This window comes from Neofelis nebulosa, chromosome 15 (assembly GCF_028018385.1).
Source record: "Neofelis nebulosa isolate mNeoNeb1 chromosome 15, mNeoNeb1.pri, whole genome shotgun sequence".
In the NCBI taxonomy this organism is placed as follows: domain Eukaryota; kingdom Metazoa; phylum Chordata; class Mammalia; order Carnivora; family Felidae; genus Neofelis; species Neofelis nebulosa.
The window spans coordinates 73,730,270-73,752,106 of record NC_080796.1 but is presented as its reverse complement, the minus strand read 5'-3'; the positions used below and the strand labels follow the sequence as shown (position 1 = coordinate 73,752,106).

General features: G+C 62.0%; 1 protein-coding gene across 2 annotated transcripts in view; it reads right to left on the bottom strand.

Moving 5' to 3' along the window:
* IQGAP3 (IQ motif containing GTPase activating protein 3) overlaps positions 1–21,837 on the bottom strand; it is a 35,032-nt gene that overhangs the window by 6,984 nt on the left and 6,211 nt on the right. For both annotated transcript variants that reach the window (XM_058700016.1, XM_058700017.1), the window contains exons 3-27: positions 20,685–20,841; positions 20,080–20,157; positions 18,720–18,796; positions 17,994–18,061; positions 17,792–17,905; positions 17,396–17,574; positions 16,698–16,776; positions 15,983–16,146; positions 15,481–15,568; positions 13,747–13,910; positions 12,192–12,349; positions 10,806–10,924; positions 10,564–10,727; positions 9,035–9,125; positions 8,074–8,241; positions 7,849–7,988; positions 7,580–7,750; positions 4,694–4,777; positions 4,465–4,536; positions 4,301–4,370; positions 2,873–3,075; positions 2,127–2,285; positions 1,706–1,869; positions 1,152–1,376; positions 181–321 (exon numbers count right to left, since the gene is read on the bottom strand). In XM_058700016.1, coding sequence (XP_058555999.1) covers positions 181–321; positions 1,152–1,376; positions 1,706–1,869; positions 2,127–2,285; positions 2,873–3,075; positions 4,301–4,370; positions 4,465–4,536; positions 4,694–4,777; positions 7,580–7,750; positions 7,849–7,988; positions 8,074–8,241; positions 9,035–9,125; positions 10,564–10,727; positions 10,806–10,924; positions 12,192–12,349; positions 13,747–13,910; positions 15,481–15,568; positions 15,983–16,146; positions 16,698–16,776; positions 17,396–17,574; positions 17,792–17,905; positions 17,994–18,061; positions 18,720–18,796; positions 20,080–20,157; positions 20,685–20,841 — 3,297 coding nt within the window. The remainder of the gene's footprint in view (positions 1–180; positions 322–1,151; positions 1,377–1,705; positions 1,870–2,126; positions 2,286–2,872; positions 3,076–4,300; positions 4,371–4,464; positions 4,537–4,693; positions 4,778–7,579; positions 7,751–7,848; positions 7,989–8,073; positions 8,242–9,034; positions 9,126–10,563; positions 10,728–10,805; positions 10,925–12,191; positions 12,350–13,746; positions 13,911–15,480; positions 15,569–15,982; positions 16,147–16,697; positions 16,777–17,395; positions 17,575–17,791; positions 17,906–17,993; positions 18,062–18,719; positions 18,797–20,079; positions 20,158–20,684; positions 20,842–21,837) is intronic.

Here is a 21,837-nt window from a genome sequence, read left to right as displayed (position 1 = left end):
ACAGAACAGTGTTCAAATGTGTTAGATTCTATTATCGTCACTTTTCCTACCACAGATGTGCCACCTACTGATTTAACCTATTCCCGCCTCCTAGAGTGCTGGACACAGAGGTTTACAGCTCGCCTGGCCTGGCCCTCTTGGGGTCCCGTGCCCGGGCTGGGGCACGGCTGATGCACTTACGGAATCTGGTCCACAGAGGAGATGATGGCTGCAAGGAACTTGTCCGTCACGGCGAGGAGGCTGCGGAGGGAGATGTCCAGCCGTCTCTGGACCTCGGGGTGGCTCAAGGCCTGCTCTGGAGTGACGTCATAGGGGAGGTGGCTGTGGGCAGAGAGAGACAAGGTATCGGCCAGAGCCCCTCCCACGGCCTCCCCTCCCGAGTTCCACCCTTTGAACCCTCCATCTAACAGGATTGCGCGTGCGTATACCTACACACGCGCTAAGGGCGGCCCCGCGTGCTGGAGGGGACCAGGCCGGAATAAGAGAAAGGACTCAGAGGAAAGGGAGCGAGGTGGGTGGAAGGCGAAGGAGGAGAAGCTGAGGGCCCACGGGGTGGAGGCGGAGGGACGAGCGGACGACCACGGTCTGCGCGGACTCCTCAGCGGGGCTGGAGGCAGGGTCATCCCTCAGCTAGTCTTTGGCGGTTGGGGCGATCGGGAAGACGGCCTCGGCCTTGCAGCCCCAACACGCAGGCCCGTGTGCCACCGGAGAGGCCGCCAGCGCGGGCGGCTCCTCGGCGGCCCCCTTCCCAAGGACCGTGACCCCAAGTAGCACCCCCAGTCTACAAGGCCGACCCAGCTCTCCTGCCACCTCACTTGTCTATCCGCCTGCAAATCTGGGTGCTCAGCTATCCCCCATCAAGGAGGCGTCCGTATCCCGACTCCCGGCAGGTCGGACGGGCCACTCTCAAGCAAGCACCGACACGCCAATTAAACACGTTTGCACGTTCACCTGTGTTCCCTCTACACCCAGGTCCGCGTCATTGACATCAGTTCCACGTTAACCACCAGAGGGGGCGCTAAAAGCTACTTTATTTCATCCCGCGGGGCCGGGGTCGTATCCGCATAAATCAGCAGCTCATTTCTATGCCACCTTCGGAGCTGGTCAAAGGAGATCTCCCTCTGCTGCTGCTCACCTGCACCGCCCCTCACCTGCGCTGGCCGGTCTGGGCCTCGCTCTGGTTGATCCAGCTCTTGTAGAGGTGAATGGGGTCGATGTGGACACTCAGCGTCTTGTCCTCCAGCACGTCCTGGACGACTCTGCCCAGGATCTCGCGCAGGGCGCTCTGGCCCCGCCCATTGCGGTAGAACCTCACCACGAGCCCCACTATCGCGGGGTTGCCTGTCACCATGTCCTGGGGCTGCTCCACCTTTGACCTGTAGTTCGAGAGGTCACCGGAGCTGGTCTCCTGTCTCTGTGTAGGACAAAGAGCTGCTCCTCTCCCCGACTGTGGCCCTTCACGGCCTGCTCTGCTATGGCCCCTCTCAAGGCCTGTCCTGACAGCCTGTGCGCTAACTTGCCCGCCCACACCCTCCCTCCGTACTGTCCCCGGAGGCTCTTACAGACGCTCCACGTGAGGCTGAGAAGAGGTCTCGTGATTCCATTTGTGCCCTCAAACCTCAACCAACCGCCCCCTTGTGACGGGGCCGGCGGTGGCGTCTCTCAGCCCGTTCCCTTCCCACTCGTCTGGGCGCGGAAAGCCTACCTGATCTCCTCCTGGAGCGCTGTCTTGAAGAGCTGGAGCAGGAGGTAGGCCTCGCGGCGGTTGGAGGCATAGTTGTACAGGCTGAAAATCACGGACTCCATGAACTTGGTGGTTCTGTTCTGTGGCACGCGAAGGATCAGCTTGGCCAGGTAGAGAGGCTGAGTCTGCAAGCAACGGGGGGAAACGGGAAGCGTGTGATGTGCCTCGAGGGCCGGCGGTGCATTAGAGGCTCTCCCGATGGGGCCCGGAGAGGAGGCGGCGCCGGCCCGCTGCCTGCGAGGCGCGAGGAACCTTCCAGACAAGCAGCAGTGGGGGGCAGTCTCCGGGGTCAAGGCATTCGGGTTACAGGCACAGAGAGGCCTCCAGGCCCCAGGCCCTTCGGGGACGGTGGGGTCCTCTCGTCCCAAAGGCTCCTGCTCACCTGGAGCAGGTACAGGAGGTGCTGGTAAGCCTCTAGTTTCTGCCTTTTCTCTTTGCTCAGCGACTTCAGGCCCTTCTGCTGGTCCAGAACCATCAGACCCGACAGCTGTTCTTTGTTCTTATTGGTCAGCTTCTTGCAGTGGGAGATCACCTCCTGCAGGTGCCGGTGGGGGGGGGGGGGGCACGGCGCAGGGGCAGAATCAGGCCTCAGGGAACCGGGCCTTTCTGCGGTTCCAGGCGCCCCCACACACGGTTCTAGGGTGCGCGCCCCCCCGCCCCCCGCCCCGCCCCTCCGTCTGGCACCTCTGCTTCCACAGGGTGCGTCCCGTCCCCAGGGAGGGCCGGCTAGCAGCCCGGGCGTCGCGTCTGTGGGATTCTGCTCATTTCTCACGTCGCGCGCCCGGGCTGGGGCCACCACTGCCGCTTCTACCCACACGGCGCGGCCTCGTAATTTGCGGTTTGAGGAAATTTCCTGTCTGTCTACACGGGCCTGGTGAGGTGGGCGCTCTGATTATTCCCGCCTCCGAGGAGGAAACAGACTCAGAGGTTAAAGAGGCGGCTGGCGGCCCCCTCACTGGGAAGCGGCAGAAGCGGGCATTGTAATTCCACCGTCACCTGCCCCCGAAGCGCCGCGGGAGCGAGGACCTGAGCCAGGTGATGAAATCCGACACGTAACACGTACTCGAGTAGCCACCTCCCTGGAAGCAGCTGGGTCTGGCGGTGGGCGGCCCGGGCCCTCACCTGCAGGGTGATCTGGTTCTTCACCAGCAGGCCGATCTTGATGTCCATGAGGTTGAGGTCCTGCTGCAGCCGCTGGTTGGACCGGATCTTCCTGACCGCCTCTTCCTGAAGCTTCAGCAGCTCTGCCTCGGCCAGGAAGTCCTCCTGGCTTTGATTCAAGAGGTGGGCAAATCTGCACACCACGCTGAGAGGGGGATGGGGCACGTGCACTGGCGGGAAGGGAAGAGGCGTCAGGACGAGCCGAGCCCCCGCGGGGGCTTCCTCAGCAGCTCCCTGCCTCTTACCACCTCCTGGTCCCCAGGCTGCTTGAGGCCAGCAGGCCGCCTCCAGGCCTGTCCTGTCCCCGAGCTCCTGGTCTCTTATGGGCGGCTATGACGGAAGAACCGTCCTTCCCTTGCTCTCCTCGCCCCTGGGCCCAGGCCGGGGACTTCTCCCGCCCCCAAGTCAGAGCCCTAGCTGCCTCCACGAACCCCCTACTCCAATTTGTTCTTCCGATCGGCTGAGTGCCCAGAGTCAGAGAAGGGCAGGCGGCACCCCTGCGGGCAGGACGGGCAGAGTGGGGTAAGAGGGACGTCCCAGGGCAGTGCAGGCCACCTGATGCCCAGGAATGCTGCCTCAGGCCTGGAAGGGAAAGGGGCCCACCTGTTCCAGAACCCAAGGACTGGAGGAAACTTGGAAATGGACCCTGGGTCTACTTCACAAAGAGCAGGGCATCCAAGGCTGGGCTTCTGGACTTTCAGGACAGGAGCCAAGAACGGCCCAGAAGGACCCCTTTGAGGCTTTAGGTGCGTGCCCCGCTGAGGGGACAAGGGGCAGGATGACAGAGCACCCCTAGGTGCTGGCACTCAGTCCTGACACGGCAGAAGGCTTCATGCACGGCCCAGAGGCCGGAGCTGGGGGAGCCACGGGTCACGCAAGAGTGTGGGGAGAAGCCCTTCCCCTTGATTACTTTGCTGGTAGTGACGGGGAGATAGTGGAGGCCTGGTACAGAAAGAACATGCTCGAGGGAGTCCTCCAGGGGACCGGGCCATGTTACCTGGCGGGCAGGAGCTTCTGCTACAACCCCTATCGGACGTTCTGCACAGACGTCTCCTACTCTCTCCCTGCTGTGTGGCCCCAGGAGGGACATCTGGACCTGTCTGAGCCTGGGGGATTTCCTGTCTCTACCACCAGACTGGGGGATCCCCAAAGGCAGAGCACATGTCTTCACTCCCACACGCACCCCGGGTCCTGAGCCATATGCTCAAGGTCGGGGACATCAGCTGTCGACGAGGGCAGGGGCTCAAGAAGGGCCAATGACGTCTCCAGAGCCTAAGCTGCAAGCTTGGGGAGGGCGTGACCCTCTGCCTTGCTGACTCTCGGGGGCCATGGGCTCGCGCGGACAGGGGAGGGCAGGCCGTGTACTCACGACAGAGAGGAGACCAAGCCGCGTACCTAACATTCTGTAGTCATCCCGGGCTTTCCGGGCTCGGAAAAACGCCTGGATCTTCACAATGGAGTTAACCTGCGGTGAACACAGGTGCGAAAGGGCTGCTGGCCGCCCCTGCCCTGGTCTCATGCGTGAAGGCCGGGCACGGGGACAGCAGGAGGACACTCACATTCTTCTGGAAGTATCCCAGACGCCTCCGGTACCGCCTCCGAGCTGCCCACATCCGGACCCAGGCCTGGATCTGAGGACGCGCACCGCGTCAGAGCTCCAGGCTCGGGGGCCACCCTCCGGCCCGGGCCAGTCCAGCTGTCCCCAGAGGCCACGAGGCAAGAGGACTAAACAATTGTTCTCAGAGGGCCCTTCAAGAGACAGGAACCCACCCAAACCGTGACAGCTACCTTGATTACGGCGTCCGAGTTTGCTTTTAAATACTGCAGCCGTCCCAGGTAGGTCTTCCGCTGCCTGTAACCCCGCCAGTGAGCCTGGGCGTCAGGACAGGAAAGGAGAAGAGCCCGGCTGGTCCCCGCTAGCCTGAGAGGCCCTCCAGGGAAGCAGGAGGGAGGCAGGCAAGGGGAGGGGGAGGGGGAGGGGGGGAGGGAAAGCCGGCCCTGGTGTCAGAGAACTTCCATCCACACGGGGAGACCAAACACCTGCCGCCCTCCCTGGTCCCGGCACACGCGTATGCACACGCACGCACCCAGGCCAACCAACACCTCCTCGCAGGGACTCTACTGTAAGGCAACGAGCTTAAAAGACAGTAGTCATACAGTCTACACCCCATCACCAGAGCATGCGCCGTGTCCCCCCAAACACACGCACGTGCTCCGCCACCCCCCACGCCCAGTCTGGGGAGGCGCACAGACACACAGGCACACAGGCGGAGCCGTGGGGGCCGCGGGCCGCCCACGCTCCCCTAGTCACACTCCTGTTCCAACGGCCCCACCCCGCTCGCACCCAACCCTGTGCCAGCCTCCCCTGCACAGAGCACAGCGATTCAGGGCACCCGGCCCTCTTTGGTCTCTAAAACCAAACCTCACGGCCCCCTTCCCTCTCAGGGGCCTCTCCCCTTTCATGCCAAGCCCGTGTAGATTAGTTTCCTAACGTACTTCTCGGACTGTGTCTCTCTCGGCCCCAAAGTTCCAGAAGTTCTCAACCATCTGACACACACATGTCCCCCCACCGGCTCCTTCCTTCATGATTCCAGCCACACCAGATGATTCACTTTCCTCTAAACATGCCTGGTGACTTTCTGCCCCGACCCTTCGTTTACGCCCCCGATCCTGACCCCCAGCCCCACCTACCCCCAAAACCCTTCCTGTCTTTTAGGGCTCACATGGAACATGTCCTGGGCGCTCAGGCCCTGGGCGATACCCCATCGCTGACACTGGGGCTGGTGCGTTTGGAGTATCCCTTCTCGACTAACTGCCCTCCCAGCCCTCCCCAGAGCCAGTCCTCCGGGCCGGGCTCCCTCCTGAGGCTGACCGTGTCACCCTGTTGGGATGGGGTGTAAAAGAGGCAGGGTGGCCCCAGGACAGCAGCTGTCCACCCTGGAGCCTGCGGGCCCAGGAAGCCCCCAGCCCAGGCCTTTTCCAGGTGCTACATCCTCTCCTTCTGCAGGTACAGACTGTCCCTCTGGATACCTGCTGCGGTGAAAAGCAGAGGGGACCCCTCTCCTCTCTTCCTCCGCCCACCCACACACAGCTCCTTCCTAAAGAGCCCCCCTCCCCCCCCCCCCCCCAGTCTGGATTGGTCAAAAGACAGGACAGGGACTGGCTCTCAGCCAGGCTCAGAGCCTTCGGGAGACAGGGAGGTCTCCGTACGCCCCACCAACACCATTGCTGACCCTTACTACTTCTCTACGGCTGGAGGACAGGTGGCCCGAGAGGCTCTGGGCCACCTCTCCCTTCCCCCGCCTCCCAGGACCTAGGCCGGAACCCGCACAGCTCCAGGACTGGTGGCAAATGCGCCCTGACCCCATCCCCTCTGCCACTGCTGCCGTGGCTTCTCAGCTCTGTAGTTTTGGGGTCAAATTCCAGTCCAGGCTCAGGCGGGGGGAATCCCTGCGATCAGACCACTCAGTGCTAACTGCTAAGGTTCTGCATTGACTTCTGGGACCAGCGCCCTGCCAGATAACCTGGTATCACGGCCACCACCAGTGGAGTGCTCACCAGCTCAGCGCTACGTGAAACTGTCCTGCTCAATCAACCCTCACAATCCACACGTGAGGTCAGGACCATCGTCGTGAATGAGGGGACGGTGCTGGAGAGGGCTTAGGGAAGGCGCCCAAGGTCCTCGTACGACCCAGAAATGGCAGGACCAGGAGGCGAACTCCAGCCTCTAACTCTAAAGCCCAAGCCCTCCGTTACCAGCTCCCACACGGGCTAGTGCATACTCAGGGACCACTCGCCGCCCCCCCCACCCCCCCGCCCCAGGGGACTCTTATGGGTTGCTCTGCGTCCCTATCAGCACAGCATCTAATGTCAGCTGTGTTCCTGGCCCCGCCAGGGGAGATGTGGTCACTCCTCTGTGTGTCTCCCGTCCGTCTCCTGCCCTTGCCCCGGGCCAGCGGGCATCCTTGCAGATACCGGGTGTGCGCACGTTCATTACGTAAAGTATCTTCACGGTGCACACGTGCCCGTGACACCTGCAGGTCACATCTACCTGGGGAGTCTCTGTGTGCTCGACTCCCATCTTTCCTGGCTCGTAGGGTGGTCGGGCCCGAGGCCCACCTTCCGAGTTGCCCCTGCCCCCAGTTACTCGTGGGACCATCTGCAGGTCGGAAGGATACAAGTAGAAAGGGCTGGCTGGAGACAAAAGTTCCCCTTGGGGCTGGTCCACCCTTTCCTGTTTACCCCCGACCCGGGGCGCCCCCCTCACGTCCGAACCCCAATGGCTCACTAAACCTCACTCCCTCTTCCCCACGGGGAGGCAACGAAGCAGCTCATGCCCTGAGGACAGTGACGGTGATGACAGTGACTGGCACTGTTCAGATGCTCGTTGGATGTCACCTTGCTTATTAGCCCTCACGACAGCCCTGCTATGACATTCACGTTTCCATTCTGCAGACGGGGAAGCTGGTCCAGAGTACGTGCCTGGCGGGGTCACGTGGTGACTAAGTGGCGGAGATGGGACCCAAACCCAGGCTCTGGAACACATGCTCCTCTCAAACCCCACCGCTCGGGGGCCGGAAGATCATCCCCCTCCCACTCAGCAGAGAGCAGGCAGGAAGGAAACCCCAAAGCCCAGACCCCAGGCCCTGGACTTCCAAGGCCAGTGCCCGCCACCTGGATCTTGATGACCGCCGGCAGCCAGGTCCTCAGAAAGCGGGAGCGCTCAGCGAACTTCTGCCGAACCAGGAAGCCGCGCATGCGGGCCTGGAGCTGGATGACTAAGCCGACGTTGGCCTTCCAGAGCTGTTGGCGGTCATGGGCAGCCGTGACCTTGGTGATGGCGGACTGTGGAGGCAGGAGAGAGCCTGTGGTACCCTGGCAGGCGGAGCCTCAGCTACAGGGAAGGCCCTCCCCGGCCCCTCCTGCACAGGGGCTCTGCCGACCTGGATCTCCTCCCGAGTCAGGTGGGACGTGTTCAGGCGGCAGCCGGTGGGCGGCTCCCAAGTTCCCCGGAAGGTCTGCAGGTGCAAGTAGTAGGCGGAGCCATCCTTCATGTCGTGTTGGACCCAGAGAGCCGCGTCCCCTGAGCAGAAGCCAGGTAAGGACGCAAGGCTCCGAGGAGGCGGCGGGCGGCTGGGACAGGCGGAGGGAGGGGCTGGGGCCATTACCTGGGCACCGCTTCTTTGCCATGGCTCCTTCCAGGACTCGCTGGTAGCTGTCGGCGCAGTTGGGAACCACCCCTCGGAGGGCCACGGAGGGGTTCCTTAACACCCGCTCTGTCTGGGCCGCCTTGCCCTCCTTGATGGCCTGGTTGATGGCGGCCACACCGAGAGCCACTGACAGGGGCATCAGGAGGCAGGGGTTGGTCCTTAGCCCTCCCCCAAGTCCCTCCCAAGCGCCCTGTCCTGCCTACGGGGGTGGGATTCACAGGACACAAAAGGCCCATCTGAAGGAGGGGACAGGGAACCTCCCAGCATGGATGCAGACATAGATGAAAACAGAGCATGCAGCTGTGCCTGGAGGAAAAGGTAGCAGTCAAGGAAGGCTTCCTGGAGGGAGGCAGCATGGGGCTGGCTGGGGCGGGGTAAGAAGACAGCTCCAATCTCTCTCGTACAGAAGCTCAAGGGCAGGATACGGGCAGAGAAGCTCAGGACAGTTTCTTAGGGAGAGAATAAAGTCCGAGAAGTGCAGCACCTGCCTTCCGTCACGCAGACAGACAGACAGACAGACAGACAGAGGGACTCCAGACAGTACGGACTGACACCACCAACACACGCTCTGCAACACAAGTGTCTCTGTGTACTGACCCCCGCCGCCCACGCCTGAACACCCCCCAGCCGGAGCGGGCGGTATGGGATGGACCTTCGGCCACCATCCAATTTCACACGCTCAGGCTTCGGGGTCAAGTACCCACTGGAAGGCGTGGACGGAGGCACGGGTGGGCTGTGGGCTCTCAACCCTGAGACTTGCCAGCCCGGCTGCTGGAAGCCCACCCTCTAGTCCAAGCAGCAAGGCCCTGCTGTGGTTCTGGCCCATCTCCCTGGGTGGGGAGCCCACACCTCTTTCCCTCCCCCAGCCCCCACCCCACCCCGGCCACCAGACTCCTGCAGGGCCCCCAGGCCCACGTACTCTGCTGTGCGGCGTTCGTGTCCTGGTTGGCTCGAACCACCTCCCGGCGGATCTCTTCCAGCCACAGCACCGCTCCGGGGTCCCCCGTTGCCTGGGATGTCAAGAGATGTGGGAGAGACGAGAGCCGGGCCAGGCAGGCCCCAAGCTCAGCTGTGCGAGGACCCGCGTGCAGGCATGGCCTTGTCACCTGCTCCGGTGGGCTGCTGCCAGGCTCAGAAGGCTCGGTCCGGGCCTGTTCTCAGCTTGGCCGCAGCACCCCAGAGCCTCCGCCCTCCGGGCAGCTCACCTCCCTGCCCTTGTGCCTCAGCCACGTCCCAGGAGAGCCCGGACCAAAGTCTCCCTGCACCTGCCCTTGCGCCCCTGTGCCTCATCGCGCACCTTCTCGGGCCGATCCTGACCCTGGCCTCCCCTCTGTCCTTCCCATCCCTGCTCCGAACCTTCTACGCCACCAGGCGTGGCAGGCTACGTGTGACCACAGGCTGAGAGAGTCTGTGCAGGCCACAGGGTCAGGCTGGTTCCCCGCTGCCCCACCCCCCTTCACCCAGCCCCAACCCGACTCCGTTCCCTGCCAACCCTCCTCACAGACAGGAGGAACTTTCTTTTTTTTTTTTTTTAATTTTTTAATGTGTTTATTTTTGAGAGAGAGATGGAGCGTGAGCGGGGGAGGAGCTGGGGGCGGGGGGGGGGGTGGACACAGAATCCGAAGCAGGCTCCAGGTTCTGAGCTGTCAGCACAGAGCCCGATGCGGGGCTCGAACCCACGAACTGTGGGATCATGACCTGAGCCGAAGTCGGATGCTTAACTGAGCCACCCAGACGCCCCACGGGAGAAACTTTCTAAACAAAACGTGACGGGCCGCTGTGCTCCAGGCAGCGCTCTAAAGCACTTTCTTTGGAACCGGCTTTTGCAAAGCCCACAAACGATGCTCGGCCCAGGAAGAACCCAGGCAGCTTTACCAGCACGCCATGTCACCGAACCCCTGACCGCGAGACACGTCGACTGTCATGTCGTGTGTGCAGGTGAGGAAACAGCAGGACGTGGGCAGGGTCAGCCCACCAGGAGGCGTCTGGCCCAGCGGGTCTAGCCCTCAACCCCCCGCGCCACCGTGGGCTCAGGGCGCTACAGGGTTAGGACCCCACCACGCTCTCCGATCGTGTGATTTCCCCCATTCCAGAAGGCACGTAGAACCAGCGCAGGCAGTACGTTACGGACGCGTGGGCAGAGCTCAGAGACACGGGATTTGCTGGAGGTCACAACGTCGCCGAGTGTCAGAGCAGGAAGTGCGGCCCCGTTCTCTGGCCCCCAGGCCCGTGCTCTACCCACGCACAAGCCCCCACCACCCTCTGCATGCTGGCATCCGGAGCTCGGTCCAGCACCCTGGCCGTGGGGCCACCTGCCCCCACGGCCCCTCCGGCCCTCCACCCCCAGAGCGGACTCTCATCAGACTGGGCTGGCCCCAGGTGCATCCTGGGCACAGCTCTGCCCACGGCGGACGCTCTTTCTGCTCCAGCGACCGACGCAGACCTCACCTGGGCCTTCTGCCTTTTGGCCGCCACAAGGAGGAAATGGTACCGAGGGGCCACAGGCAGGTGGACGTCGTCCAGGCCAGCCGAGGGGAGCAGGAGGGCCGACAGGGTCTTCTCGGGGCTGCCCTGGTCCACAGCCTCGTTGATGAGGCTGACCGCCAGCACCTCTGGGCAAGACAGACGTCGGTGGGCAGAGGGACTAGGTAAGGGATGGGCTGCCTCCGCCCGCCCTGGACTCCACTCACGATCGGTTTCTTCCTGCACCTGAGCGTTGACCTGGTTCACGGTGGCCTGCAGGTCATTCCAGCTCAAGACGCCGTCTGGCGCACGCCCCTGCCGCAGCATCACCAGCGCATCAAAGTAACTGGCAGCAGAGGGAGAGAGGGCGGGCAGCGGGGGCCCCGCCAGCGGGAAGTCAGGGGGCTCGCCGCGCTCTCCTCCTTCTCTTCTCCCCTTGTCCACTGTTCTTCCGAGGCCCCTGTGCTGGTTCCCCGCCCGGCCCGAGCCCTGCGTGCCCCAGCCTCCCACCGCTCGGTCTCCGGACTCGTTCCCTGACCCCACGGCTCGGGACGCCGAAACCTTAAGGTCTCCCCAACCCGCCACCCGTGCGTGAACGCCAGCGGCCTCCTCGCTCCTTCCACGGATGCCGGATGTGATCCCACGCCTGCCGCTCACGCCTGAGCTCTGCACCTCCATTTGGCCTGTGTGCCCCAGTCCTTCCCACTCCTGTCAACACACACTCCAATCTCTAAGGGAGGAAATCTTGGAGCCACAGGTGACCACACTCTCCCCCTCACAGCCACATCCACACGCAACCAAGTCCCGTCAGGTCCACTTGGGGAACAGACCCAGGACCAGACTCCCCTCCGCCACCACCCACGCCCGCTGCCCTCAGCCATGACTTCCTCGCGCCTGGCCTGGAGGCTGCCTGCCCGTCCTGATCAACCCTGGAGCCATCCCCAGTGCAGCAGCCACCGAGAGCTTGGCAAAAGGTCACATCGCCCCCTCCTCACCGAAACCCTCCTGTGGCTCCCTTCCCAAGCTATGGCGTGGCCCCCACTGCTTCACAGCCACCACTCTGCCCTCTCTGCCTGGCCACGTCGGCTTCCTGGCACTCCCTGCGCACACCAAGCAATGTCCTGCTCTGGGCCTGTGCCCCACGCAGCTCCCCGCAACCACAGATGCCCCGAGGTCCCTCTCAACGCCCCCTTACCGACGGGGCCTTCCCTAACCCCCCGCCTGTCCCCAGCCTTTACCCCCTCGGCCCCTTCTGGTTCTGCCATGGCTCTTCCTCCCCGCCAGTCATCCGGCACGTTGGCTTTGCCTGTCCCCTCTACGAGCACGTGGGTTGGATGAGAGCCGGAACTTGGCTTTGTTCACTGACATTTCCCACCACCCGGGATAGTATCTGGCACGGGGCGGGACTCAAACCTCTACGAAAGCACAAGGAATGGAGGAAGGGGGGATGCTTGAGCCCCACTCCCAGGACGAGTCGCAGGCCAGGGGCTGCGAACAGCCCCAGAGAGGGGCCTGGGCCCAGGAGCAGGGAACCGCGCAGAAGGCTGGGTCCCAAGCAGAGGGTGGATTCCTGGCTCCGCCCCCTCCCGCTCACACCTGCTAAACCTTCTCACCGCTGAGCGTTCTCTCCTTGCACCTCGGCCAGGCCCGTGGCGGGGTTCATCAGACTGCTCCAGAAGCCGCCGACATCCCTGGCCTCCAGGGCCTGGTCAATCAGGACCACGGCTGACAGCATCTCCACGGCCACAAAGAGCTCCTCGTGGCCGAGCTCCTACAACAGGGGAGCACCGATTCCGTGGGGCGGGTCAAGGGCTTGGGGCCACTGCTATCCTGCCCCCAAGGCCCTCCCACATCCCAGTCTCTATCCCAAGCCCCAACTCATTCGCTAATTCACTGTGCCCAACACTGAGTGTGCTCACTGTGTGCTCAGGGGGTAAATGCCCCCACACACTCACTCTGTTCTCGTAACGAACCAGCGAGGGAGGTACCATTAATGTCCCCACTTTGCAGATGAGCACACAGCACAAGTTGAAGCTAGCCGCCTGGTTCCAGAGCCCACGCTCAACCAGAGAGCCGCACCGACTCCTTTCTGATTCCTGGCACACGCCAGGGAGGGCGCAAGGCCCCGGGAGACAGAGAGGGGGACACAGGGCCCCTCCACACGGCATCACACGGCACCACACGCCCCACTTCCCGGCCCAGCTTTCTCCTCCCTTCCAAACACCTGCGCGTACTGTTCCCTCCTTCTAGAGCACCTCCCTGTCCCGTACAGAAGGAGTACCGCAGATAAGGGTCACAGCAGCTGAGCTCACATACCGGGCCCACTTCTAAGCGTGCGCGGTGACGCGTGTAGCCCTCACAACAATCCTGTAGGGAATTATGTTATTGTTCCCATTTCACACATGAACTGAGGGGCAGACAAGGAACTAACGCCCAAGGTCGCACAGTGAGGACACAGCAGAGCCAGAAGCTGACTCCCGCTCTGCCGTCCGTGGCCCGGGTCACCGTGCGTCACCTCCTAGGGCTCGTCTTCTCTGCCTCGTACTGCAGTCACCGGTATGGAGACCGTGCCCTTCCTGAAGGCCATGACTGGGGTCATGCTCTAAACTTCCCTCTGTGGGTATGATTCTCCACGGGTCTCCTCTCTTCCAGGAAGCCTTCCCGGACTTACCCCCAGCTCTGCTCCCTCCATTTCCTCGTCTGAAGTCCTCTGCCACTGACACCATCCGTTTCTCCCTCCCTGTGACTATCTGGACCCTCAGGTGTGTTCCACCTCCTGCAGGGACTGGGACTTCCCTGCAGGGGGGCTCTGTCACCTCCATGTCTCGGGAGCCGTCTGGACAGGGGTGAGGGGGCACACAGAGAGGTGACGGGCACAGACTTCCACGCAGCCGGCTTAGCATGCCCTCTCAGCACTGCCGGCCACAGCCGTCAGGAACCGTATCCACCTCTGCGCCTCAGTTCCCTCACCTCTAAATGGAAATCTTCCTCACCCGCCAGGGTTCTAGCAAGGATCAATGACCGCGTAGAGCAGCGTCCGCTCAAGAGTGCTAGCTACTATGAGCTCAGGATCCCTCCGAGGGTGCTCTGCACGGACCCCCCCGCCCCACCCCCCCCCCCCCCCCCCGCTTAGGACGCGGGGGCAGGACCCTCATTTCTGGGGCTCACCCCTCCCTGCTGCTGCTGGAGCACTGCCAGCTCCTGCTGGTACACAGCCGGGGCGCGGGGGCACACTGGAGGCAGCCGGGCTTCTGGGCACATCAGCTCCGCCACCGTGTCAGCCGCCACTCCCCTCCGGATGGCTCCGTTGATCCTGCACACGGCCTGGAGCACTGCAGGGGAGGAGGGAGAGGGCTGTACGGGCCGGGCGTCCAGGGCCCGTCCTAGTCTCCTGGCTAACTGGCTTCTGCTGGGGTATCCGAGGGGGAAACGCCTCTTCAAAACCGTTCTGCCTTCTGCTAGGTCCAGAATGAGCTTCTAAGTGTTTGTGAGGGAGGGGTGCCGAGTCACTTTGCGGGGCACTGAAAGAAGCAGTGCGTCAGGCCCAGAGATGGAGCAGCTTGGCCGGTGGCAGAGGGGCCGCCTTGGCGGGGGGAGGTGCAGGGGCGGTGGACGCAGGACTGGCAGGAGGCTACGGGGCACGGCTAAGAAGAGGTCAGTCAAGGGCTCTAGGGGCCACATCTCGCCGACAGCACAGAGGGGTGAGTGGAGCCGCTTGGGCCACAAGGGGCAGGAGCGAGCTTGGAGGGGCCACGGGGCACCAGGGGGGTTTCCGATTTCAAACCCCGGGGCTTGGGAAGTGCCGAGCAGATGCCGGCCCTGGTGTCAGGATGCATCCCCTGGGGAGAAGTAAGGGTCCAAAGACACCGGCCACTCCATGCCAGCGCTGCCTCCCGCCCCCAGAGCTCTGGCAGCCGGGGAAGGAGGGGTCCTGGTGGGAGACGGGGGACGGAAGGGGCAGAGGCGGCGCTGACGGATGCCACCACCCGCTTTCCCCGGGTGAAAGTGCACAAGGAAAGCAGCCCGGACGACCGAAGGGCTGGCAGCGGGAGAGCGAGGGAAGGACAGGCTGTCCGGCCGGGCGGAATGGGCGTGTGACAAGAGGAGGGGGCACCGGAGGCCTCATCTGCCTCACGGAGCATATGGGACCGAAGTCCAGGCCGAGTCAGGGAAGAGGCCAGGAAGGCCCGAAGACACGCGACACAGAGGTGAGCGTCTCACACCCGTACGCGACTTCTAACGGCAGGTCAGGACGGAGTTACACGGCTGAAACGGGGCTGGTGGCCACAGGCTGTGGCACCACCCCCCCCCGCCCCCCAACTCTGCTTCACTTCACTCCTGCCACACGCTGACCTCCCGGGAGGGACACGATCACCAGGCCACACTCCTCTAATAAAAAATTGTGTTTGTATATGATGTTTTGTTTTTCAGTTGGCTTCACGCCCAGCGTGGGGCCCAGTGGCGGGCTTGAACTCACGACCCCAAGATCAAGACCTAAGCTGAGATCGGGAGCTGGACACTTAACCGACTGAGTCACCTAGGTGTCCCTGTAGATAATGTTTTTAAGGGAAAGTGAGTTGATCATGAGTTTCTCACTACAGTCGAGAGGCAAGGACTCAAGCAGGTTGAAACCGTCCAGATACAGGGCAAGTGCCCTGAAGAAAACTGTCTGCCCCAGGAGCCAGCCTGATGTGACTGTCGTTACCCCTAAGGCCTTAAGGAACCCGTCTGTAGTGTGCACGCAGGCAGCCTGGGCCCGGACACATCAGGGAGGGGAGAGGTCCCGCTGGAAACGTGGGCAGCAGTTTGCATCGCCCTACACACCCCTACACAGAAGCCAGGCGAGGGTTAGATGCCGCAGTGATGGGCCCGGGGCCAGGCCTCAGCCTGGAAGTGACTTACTGGCTTTCTCCTGATAACCCTTCACGTTGGCTGCAGCCACACCAGCTTGGACCTCCTCCTTTTCCAGAAGATCCACCAGGCCCAACTCCTGGGGAGGGGAAGAGGTGACGTAGGAGAGAGCTCTCACAGGAGCTGCCCTCACGGGCTCCCAGGCCCACCCACCCCCACCTCCCTGCCTAGAAGTCTGGCTCTTTCTTACGCAGCAGGCACTGAACTAACAACACAGGCAGCACGAAGACAGTGTCATGGAGAAGGCCAATGGCAGCGAGGACCCTTGTCACTGAGGCCCCCATTCAGCCATGGGGGAGCACGTCACTGCTCGCCGGCTGCCCCCGGGGACCCCTTGGTCAGTCTGGGCCATTAGGCTTTGGGGTGATGTAACCATTTACACACATAGTCAGCACTTACTGAATACAAGGAGGGGACGGAGGGGATGCCTAAGAAAGAGGCAGTCCCCATCCCACAGCAGACAGTCAGAGCAGGGAGCAGGTAATCAGCTGACCTGTGCCTTCTGTTCTCTGTCTGAGCTCAGCTGTTCCAGGTACCAGTCAGCAAAGTCTCTCCTCACTCCGCGCAGGGCCAGGGCAGGGTCATGAAGGGCCTCGAGCAAGGCCCCAGGGCTCTGTCTCTCCAGGGCATCATCAACAACTTCTAGAGCCCCATGGACTGCAAAGACCAAGACCCCCCAATGAACGATGTGCAGAAGCCCAGCCGGTACCACCCCAGACCTGCCCTGTTCTTCCTGCCCAGCATGACCCCCCGCCCTAAACCTTGATCTTGGCAGCCTCCCCTCCTCCCCACCCCAGACCGGGAGGACATCCTGACCCCAACAGGCAGCTGCCCACTCCATCCTGGGTCTCCAAACAGCCCCTCCTGCCCTCGTGTCCGCCCCACCCCGTCCATGCCTCGCAGCTCCTTCTCCCAGGACCCCGGGCCAGCTGCCCTTCTAGCAGCAAGAGCTGCAAGGCCTGTCCTTTGCCTCTGCCCTGTCCATGGATCTCCATTCAAACAGAAACCCCCCGGACAGGGTCACTTCTCTGGACAGCGAGAGCTGAAAAGCAGCACACACCCTGCTGTTTGACTTTGGTCTTTCCCTGAGACCAGGGTTGGCCCAAGTGAGGCTACAGGGCCTCTGGCCTGAGAGCTATCCCTGAACCTCCCGATGCGGGGGCTTGCCCTGGGAGCACCCCGAAGCCCTCCTGGCCCAGGTCTCTTACCGTTGACGTGGTTGATGTGCCCCTGGATTTCAGCCTGAGTCAGGTAGCAGTCATATATGTCCCAGCTTTCTCCACCATCCTGCAAAGACCATGCCGAAAGGGAGACCTGGGAAACCAGCTCAGTCCTCTCCTGCTCCCCCCTCCCTGTCTCGAATTCTTCCCTCCCCTGGGCGCCTTCCCAGGCCAAAGGTCAGTCTGCTCAGGAGGAATCTGGGGCTGCCTGGAGGGCTCAGGTCATGATCTCACAGTTCATGAGTTCGAGCCCCGTGCTGACAGCTCAGAGCCTGGAGCCTGCTTCGGATTCGGTGTCTCCCTCTCTCTCTGTCCCTCCCCTGCTTGCACTCTGTCTCTCAAAAATATATAAACATTAAAAAAAAAAAGAAGAAGAAGGAATCTGGAGAACCCCTGGGTTCACGCCCTCGGCATGGACACGGTTAAGTCAAATCTCCTGTCCAGTCTTGGCCAGTTCTACGTCCCCACCTCAGCCTGGCCAGAAGATCGAGTCCCCAGAACCCGTCTCCCGCCTTCTCTCCTGAATCCTCATCCCTGGGTGCCTCCTCTGCTTCTCTACAACAACCAACAAGCGTTGCTCTCAGCAACTCTGGGCCGTGGAGACAGGATGTGCCGGAGTCCTGTCCGCCGGAGGCCTTCTGGGCCACCCCACTCTCCACGCCTGCACAGCAAAGGCTCCTCCTTACTCGGGTCTGGGCGCTGGCAGTCTTCTCTGCCTTGGCCTGGGCCAGCAGCTCCTGGTAGATGGCTGCCAGAGGCTCTCGAAGATTCTCCAGCAGAGCGCTGGGATTCCGCAAGGCAGCCAGGGTGTCCTCGACCACCCCTCGCTCCACCGCCTCATTGATGGCGAGGACCGCCGCGTGGACTGGGAGGGGCGTGGAGACAAGGTCAGAGGCCAGAACAAACCCCAGACCGCTGCAGCGCGACCAGCCACAGGCCACCCTGACACCATTCCCTTTTTCCATCCAGAGGGCCGGGCAAACCAGGTCACCTCACAGATGACAGCCAGAATGCATTGGAGGCTTGGAGTCTGCCCTTTCACACGGAGCCCACCCCCCAGCAGGGCAGAGCCACACCCCTACCTGCGGCTTCATCCACCGACAGCTCATTGGCCAGAATGCCCCCGATCTTGCTGAAGGCCGGCAGCTGGAGGCCGTATTTGGCCAGTTCAGAGGCCATGTTGCTAAGTTCCTCGGCTGCAATGACACCACAGGTGCCTCTCCTCAGGGCCAGAGCCCCCAAGACCCTGCCCGCACGAGCGGCTGGGGAAGGAGCTGGGCTCACCTGAGAATTTCACTTTCCCGTAGAGATCATGTATCTGAGGGGCCAGTCCCAGCCGGAAGAGGAAGAGACTGGAAAAGAATGGAAGGCGTTGGGGCCTATTTATTTTGACACGGTCTGCAGGAGATGCCACAGGGACCTGGACAGGGAGCCCACCACACCTGCTCCCAAGTCCCCCCAGTCCACGGGGAGCGATGTTACTGGAAGTCAGGCCGAGGCAAGAGCTACAGAAGATTAAGTACGATGCTCGAGAGGCCAGGGGGCATCGGGACTTCACAGAGAAGGGCACACTGCGATTACCAGGTGGACACAGAGGGTAAGGCAAGCAGAGACCCGCAGAGCCGGGCGGGCTTGAAAGGACGTGGGAAATGAAGTCCGGACGAGACGACGCGGCAGACGCAGGAACTGGTCGGCCACTTTAAGCTCTAGCCAGCTGGATGCTGATGGCCGGTTCTGAGAAGAACCAAACAGCCTGAACGTTCCCGCTAGGTGAGCCGCATGGGACGCTCTTGAGGGCTCGTTTTGATTGCTTTGGGCCCCAGGCACAAACGGAAGACCCTTCCCTCCTGCCCTTTTCCTTCACCCCTGCAGGTCACACACAAACGTGCGCATAAATCTACGCACAACGGCAAAACTCTGAAGTCTCACGCTCCTGAGAAGTGCCTGCCTTCCTTCCTGCTGCCATGTTTCCTGTATCCACCCGGAGGACGGAAGTCTGGGGCCTCTCACCTGAGGGCATGGATGCAGTAGACCACCCGGGGCATGTTCTTCTTGTCGTAGATGTCTGTGGTCTCCGGGAAGAAGGTCTGGAGGGGAAAGCAGCTGGTTACTGCCGCTGGAAACGTGAAGCAGCACCAGCTATGGAGAGAGGGGCTGAGGAATGGGTCTTCCTCTCTGACCCGGGGAGATACTCCTTTGTTGCCTGGGGCTTCGAAGTCAGCCTCCCCAACCTCTGACAGCCAGCACTGTGGCCACACACACCAAGTGTTAAAGAAAGCCGAGGCCCAGGCGCAGACGCACATCGCCAGATTCACGGGACACAGGCAAGACTGTTGCGGTTAGAGGATACAGGCCGTGTCCTCCAGGAGAAAGAGGCCCCCTATGCATCCCGTAGACACAGCGAGCCTGTGCCCCTGTGGACTCTCGCCAGGCAGGCGGCATGCTGGGGGGCCGGCCGTGCTCCCTCGGAAGGCCCAAAGAGGCACACGCTGTCCAGGACCACCGAGGGCACAGGGCGTTCATCCCTGTCTCTGGGCCACAGGCCTCTGATCAGTGGGGTCCCCTCGAAGAACTGAGTCCTCCCTCCAAGACACGGCGTCCCATTCCGCCTGGCAACTCCCATGAGGTCGAAGCTCAAAACCTCTTGGTTACTTCAGATTCACAGGAAGGACCCAATCTAGAGACTTGACAGCGTTCCAGCCTCACTGAGGACAGCTGGCCCCTATTACTCCTGCCTCCCACCAAAGTCCCCTTACTGCTGCTTCCTTGTTGCACAGTTGCCTGTAGGAAGAACCCTGCAGAGTCCTATCATGCCTTAATTGGTACAGTTCCTTAGGATTCATAAAGGGAACTCACGCACATCATCCGGTCCTCCTGACAGCCTCACGGGGTACACAGGGCAGGGATCACCATCCCCATTTGACAGTCAAGTAACACGCTGAGATCCAAAGGACAAGGGGACGTGCCATGTGTGGCCAACAGGGGACCCGGGCCCGGGCCTCCAAGTCCACCACCAAGGGATATGGCCCGTAGCAAGCCCACATCACGCCACGAAATTCTGGTGGAAGGCTGGCTAAATATGCATCCACCGCGTTGCACGGGGGCCTCGCTCACTAATGGGGACAGTGCAGCTTAGGTCAGGGGGCCTTCACCTCCCTCCACTTCCCTCACCCACAGGAAGTAGAGGCAGAGACCAAGTAACGTGGTTCAAAGACAGACACCTGCAGGCAATTTAAACCCTCAGGTTAAGTTAGCTAAGGAGACACATTTTGACGAGGGCTGAAGGATCCGGGGAGACAAAGCGTGCGTGGTGGGGGTGGGGGGCCGGTGGAGAGTAAAGATGCTCCCCAGTCTCGAGGCCCAGCGTTACCGAAGGCAGGCCGATGTGGGCTATGGCCGACAGCCAGAAGTTGATGTTGTCTGTGTGGCGGAAATGCAAGCCAGTTGCCTGAAAGGGAAGGAAAGAGAAGAGAATCTATTTCTACAGTTCTCAGAGCTCCCCATGGGCACAGCCCAGACCGCGGCTTGGAGATCTGAAGGGCGGGGTGGGGGGTGGGGGGTGGGGAGCCAGCGGACCCTGCCCTGCAGATTTCCCATACTCCGTCCCCCGACCCTCCAGGAGAGAGTCACAGACGGAAGCCACCAGGAATGGATGACCCAGCAGGACATTTGGGAAGGACGGCGGACAGGGGATCAACAACCTAGTAAGGCTTCCTAGTAAAGGGGAGTCCAGAGGTGAGGCAGGAAGGAGACAGGGCTGTGCCGGCCAGAGCGTGGCGAAGGGGCAGCGCGTCCAGAAAGTAGCCTCACGGCGGCAAAGCCCCCAGGCCTCTGAGCGTGGACTTGGGTAGACCCGTTTGCTCAGAAGCCTCATAGCAGGGGCAGCCCGGGGCCCACCTAGCAAGAGTCCCTTGTTGCTAAGGAGAAGGGCAAGCTAAGAGGAAGCAGGTAGAAGGGAGAGGCCTCCCGCCCCACCTGGTACCGCAGCTGCTCCGCATCATAGATCTTCTTCAAGGGGACCACGGCGGGTGCAAAACAGTGGCCCAGCTTGGCCAGCAGCACCCCGTTCCGGAGGCTCTCCTCCAGCTCCACGGGGGGAGGAAGCTCCTCCTTCAGGCAGGCCTCCATCCAGCTGAAAGCACCAGAGCCGGACTGTGCCTGCCACCCACCCTGGCCCAGCTCCCGCCCCTCCCCCAGCTCCTGCCTCCCGTTCCCGCCCCTGCCCCAGCTCCCCTCTCTGCCCACTGTCTGGGTGCTCCCACCTCACCCCAAGCCGCCCCGGACACTGGGATGGCCAGTCCTCAGCCCCCTCCACCGCTGAAACTCCTCCCGGTCAGATCCTGAACCCGCGCATCCCCGGTGTGGTTCAAACGGGCCAGAACCTCCCACTCGGGCCGGTCACGCAGGCCTGCTGACCACACCGAACCTGCTCGCATCTGTCATTCTGCATGTTTTCTGGGAACCCAGGTACTGAAGGGTTCTGTCCGCCCCAGTGACCTACACAGCTCATAGCCCAGCTTGGAGGACGATGAGGGTAGTGGGGAACCCCCAGGCTTGGTGGGAGGGGAGCAGCACACAGGGCCAGGAAGGCCACAGCCCTCTGAGTCAGAAGTCCTGCTTTCCACACCATCCCCCACTTCGCCTTCGGAGCCTCACTCGCACAACTTGCAAAATGAAGAGAACGCGACCTGTACTGTCTCTGCCTCGGCAGCAAGTGAGCTAACGAGAGCGAGCGTGCTGGGGACAGAAACGTAAAGCATCATTATCGCTGATGGTCGCGCGAGGGGCTCAAGGGAGAGCGTAAGCATTCTTCAGACGGGCTTTCCAGGCTTCTCCCTGTACGACGTCTACAGGAAAGTGTCTGTTTCCAGAGCGAGCCAGTCACACTGCGCTGCACTCCGTGCCTTCCCTGCCACAGACGCCTGCTTTCCTGTCCACTCATGCTATCTGTTTTCCTGGAGAAGATTAAAAATACGCTATTGATTAAAAGGACAGAATGAAGCATTTTCTGCTGCCTTAGAGCCCACATCCATTTACAGGAAACACGGGTACAGAGGAACAAGCTGGCTGAAACAAGGAAGAAAACAGACAAATCCAGGAGGGGAGATGAGCTACGGGGCACATGAGC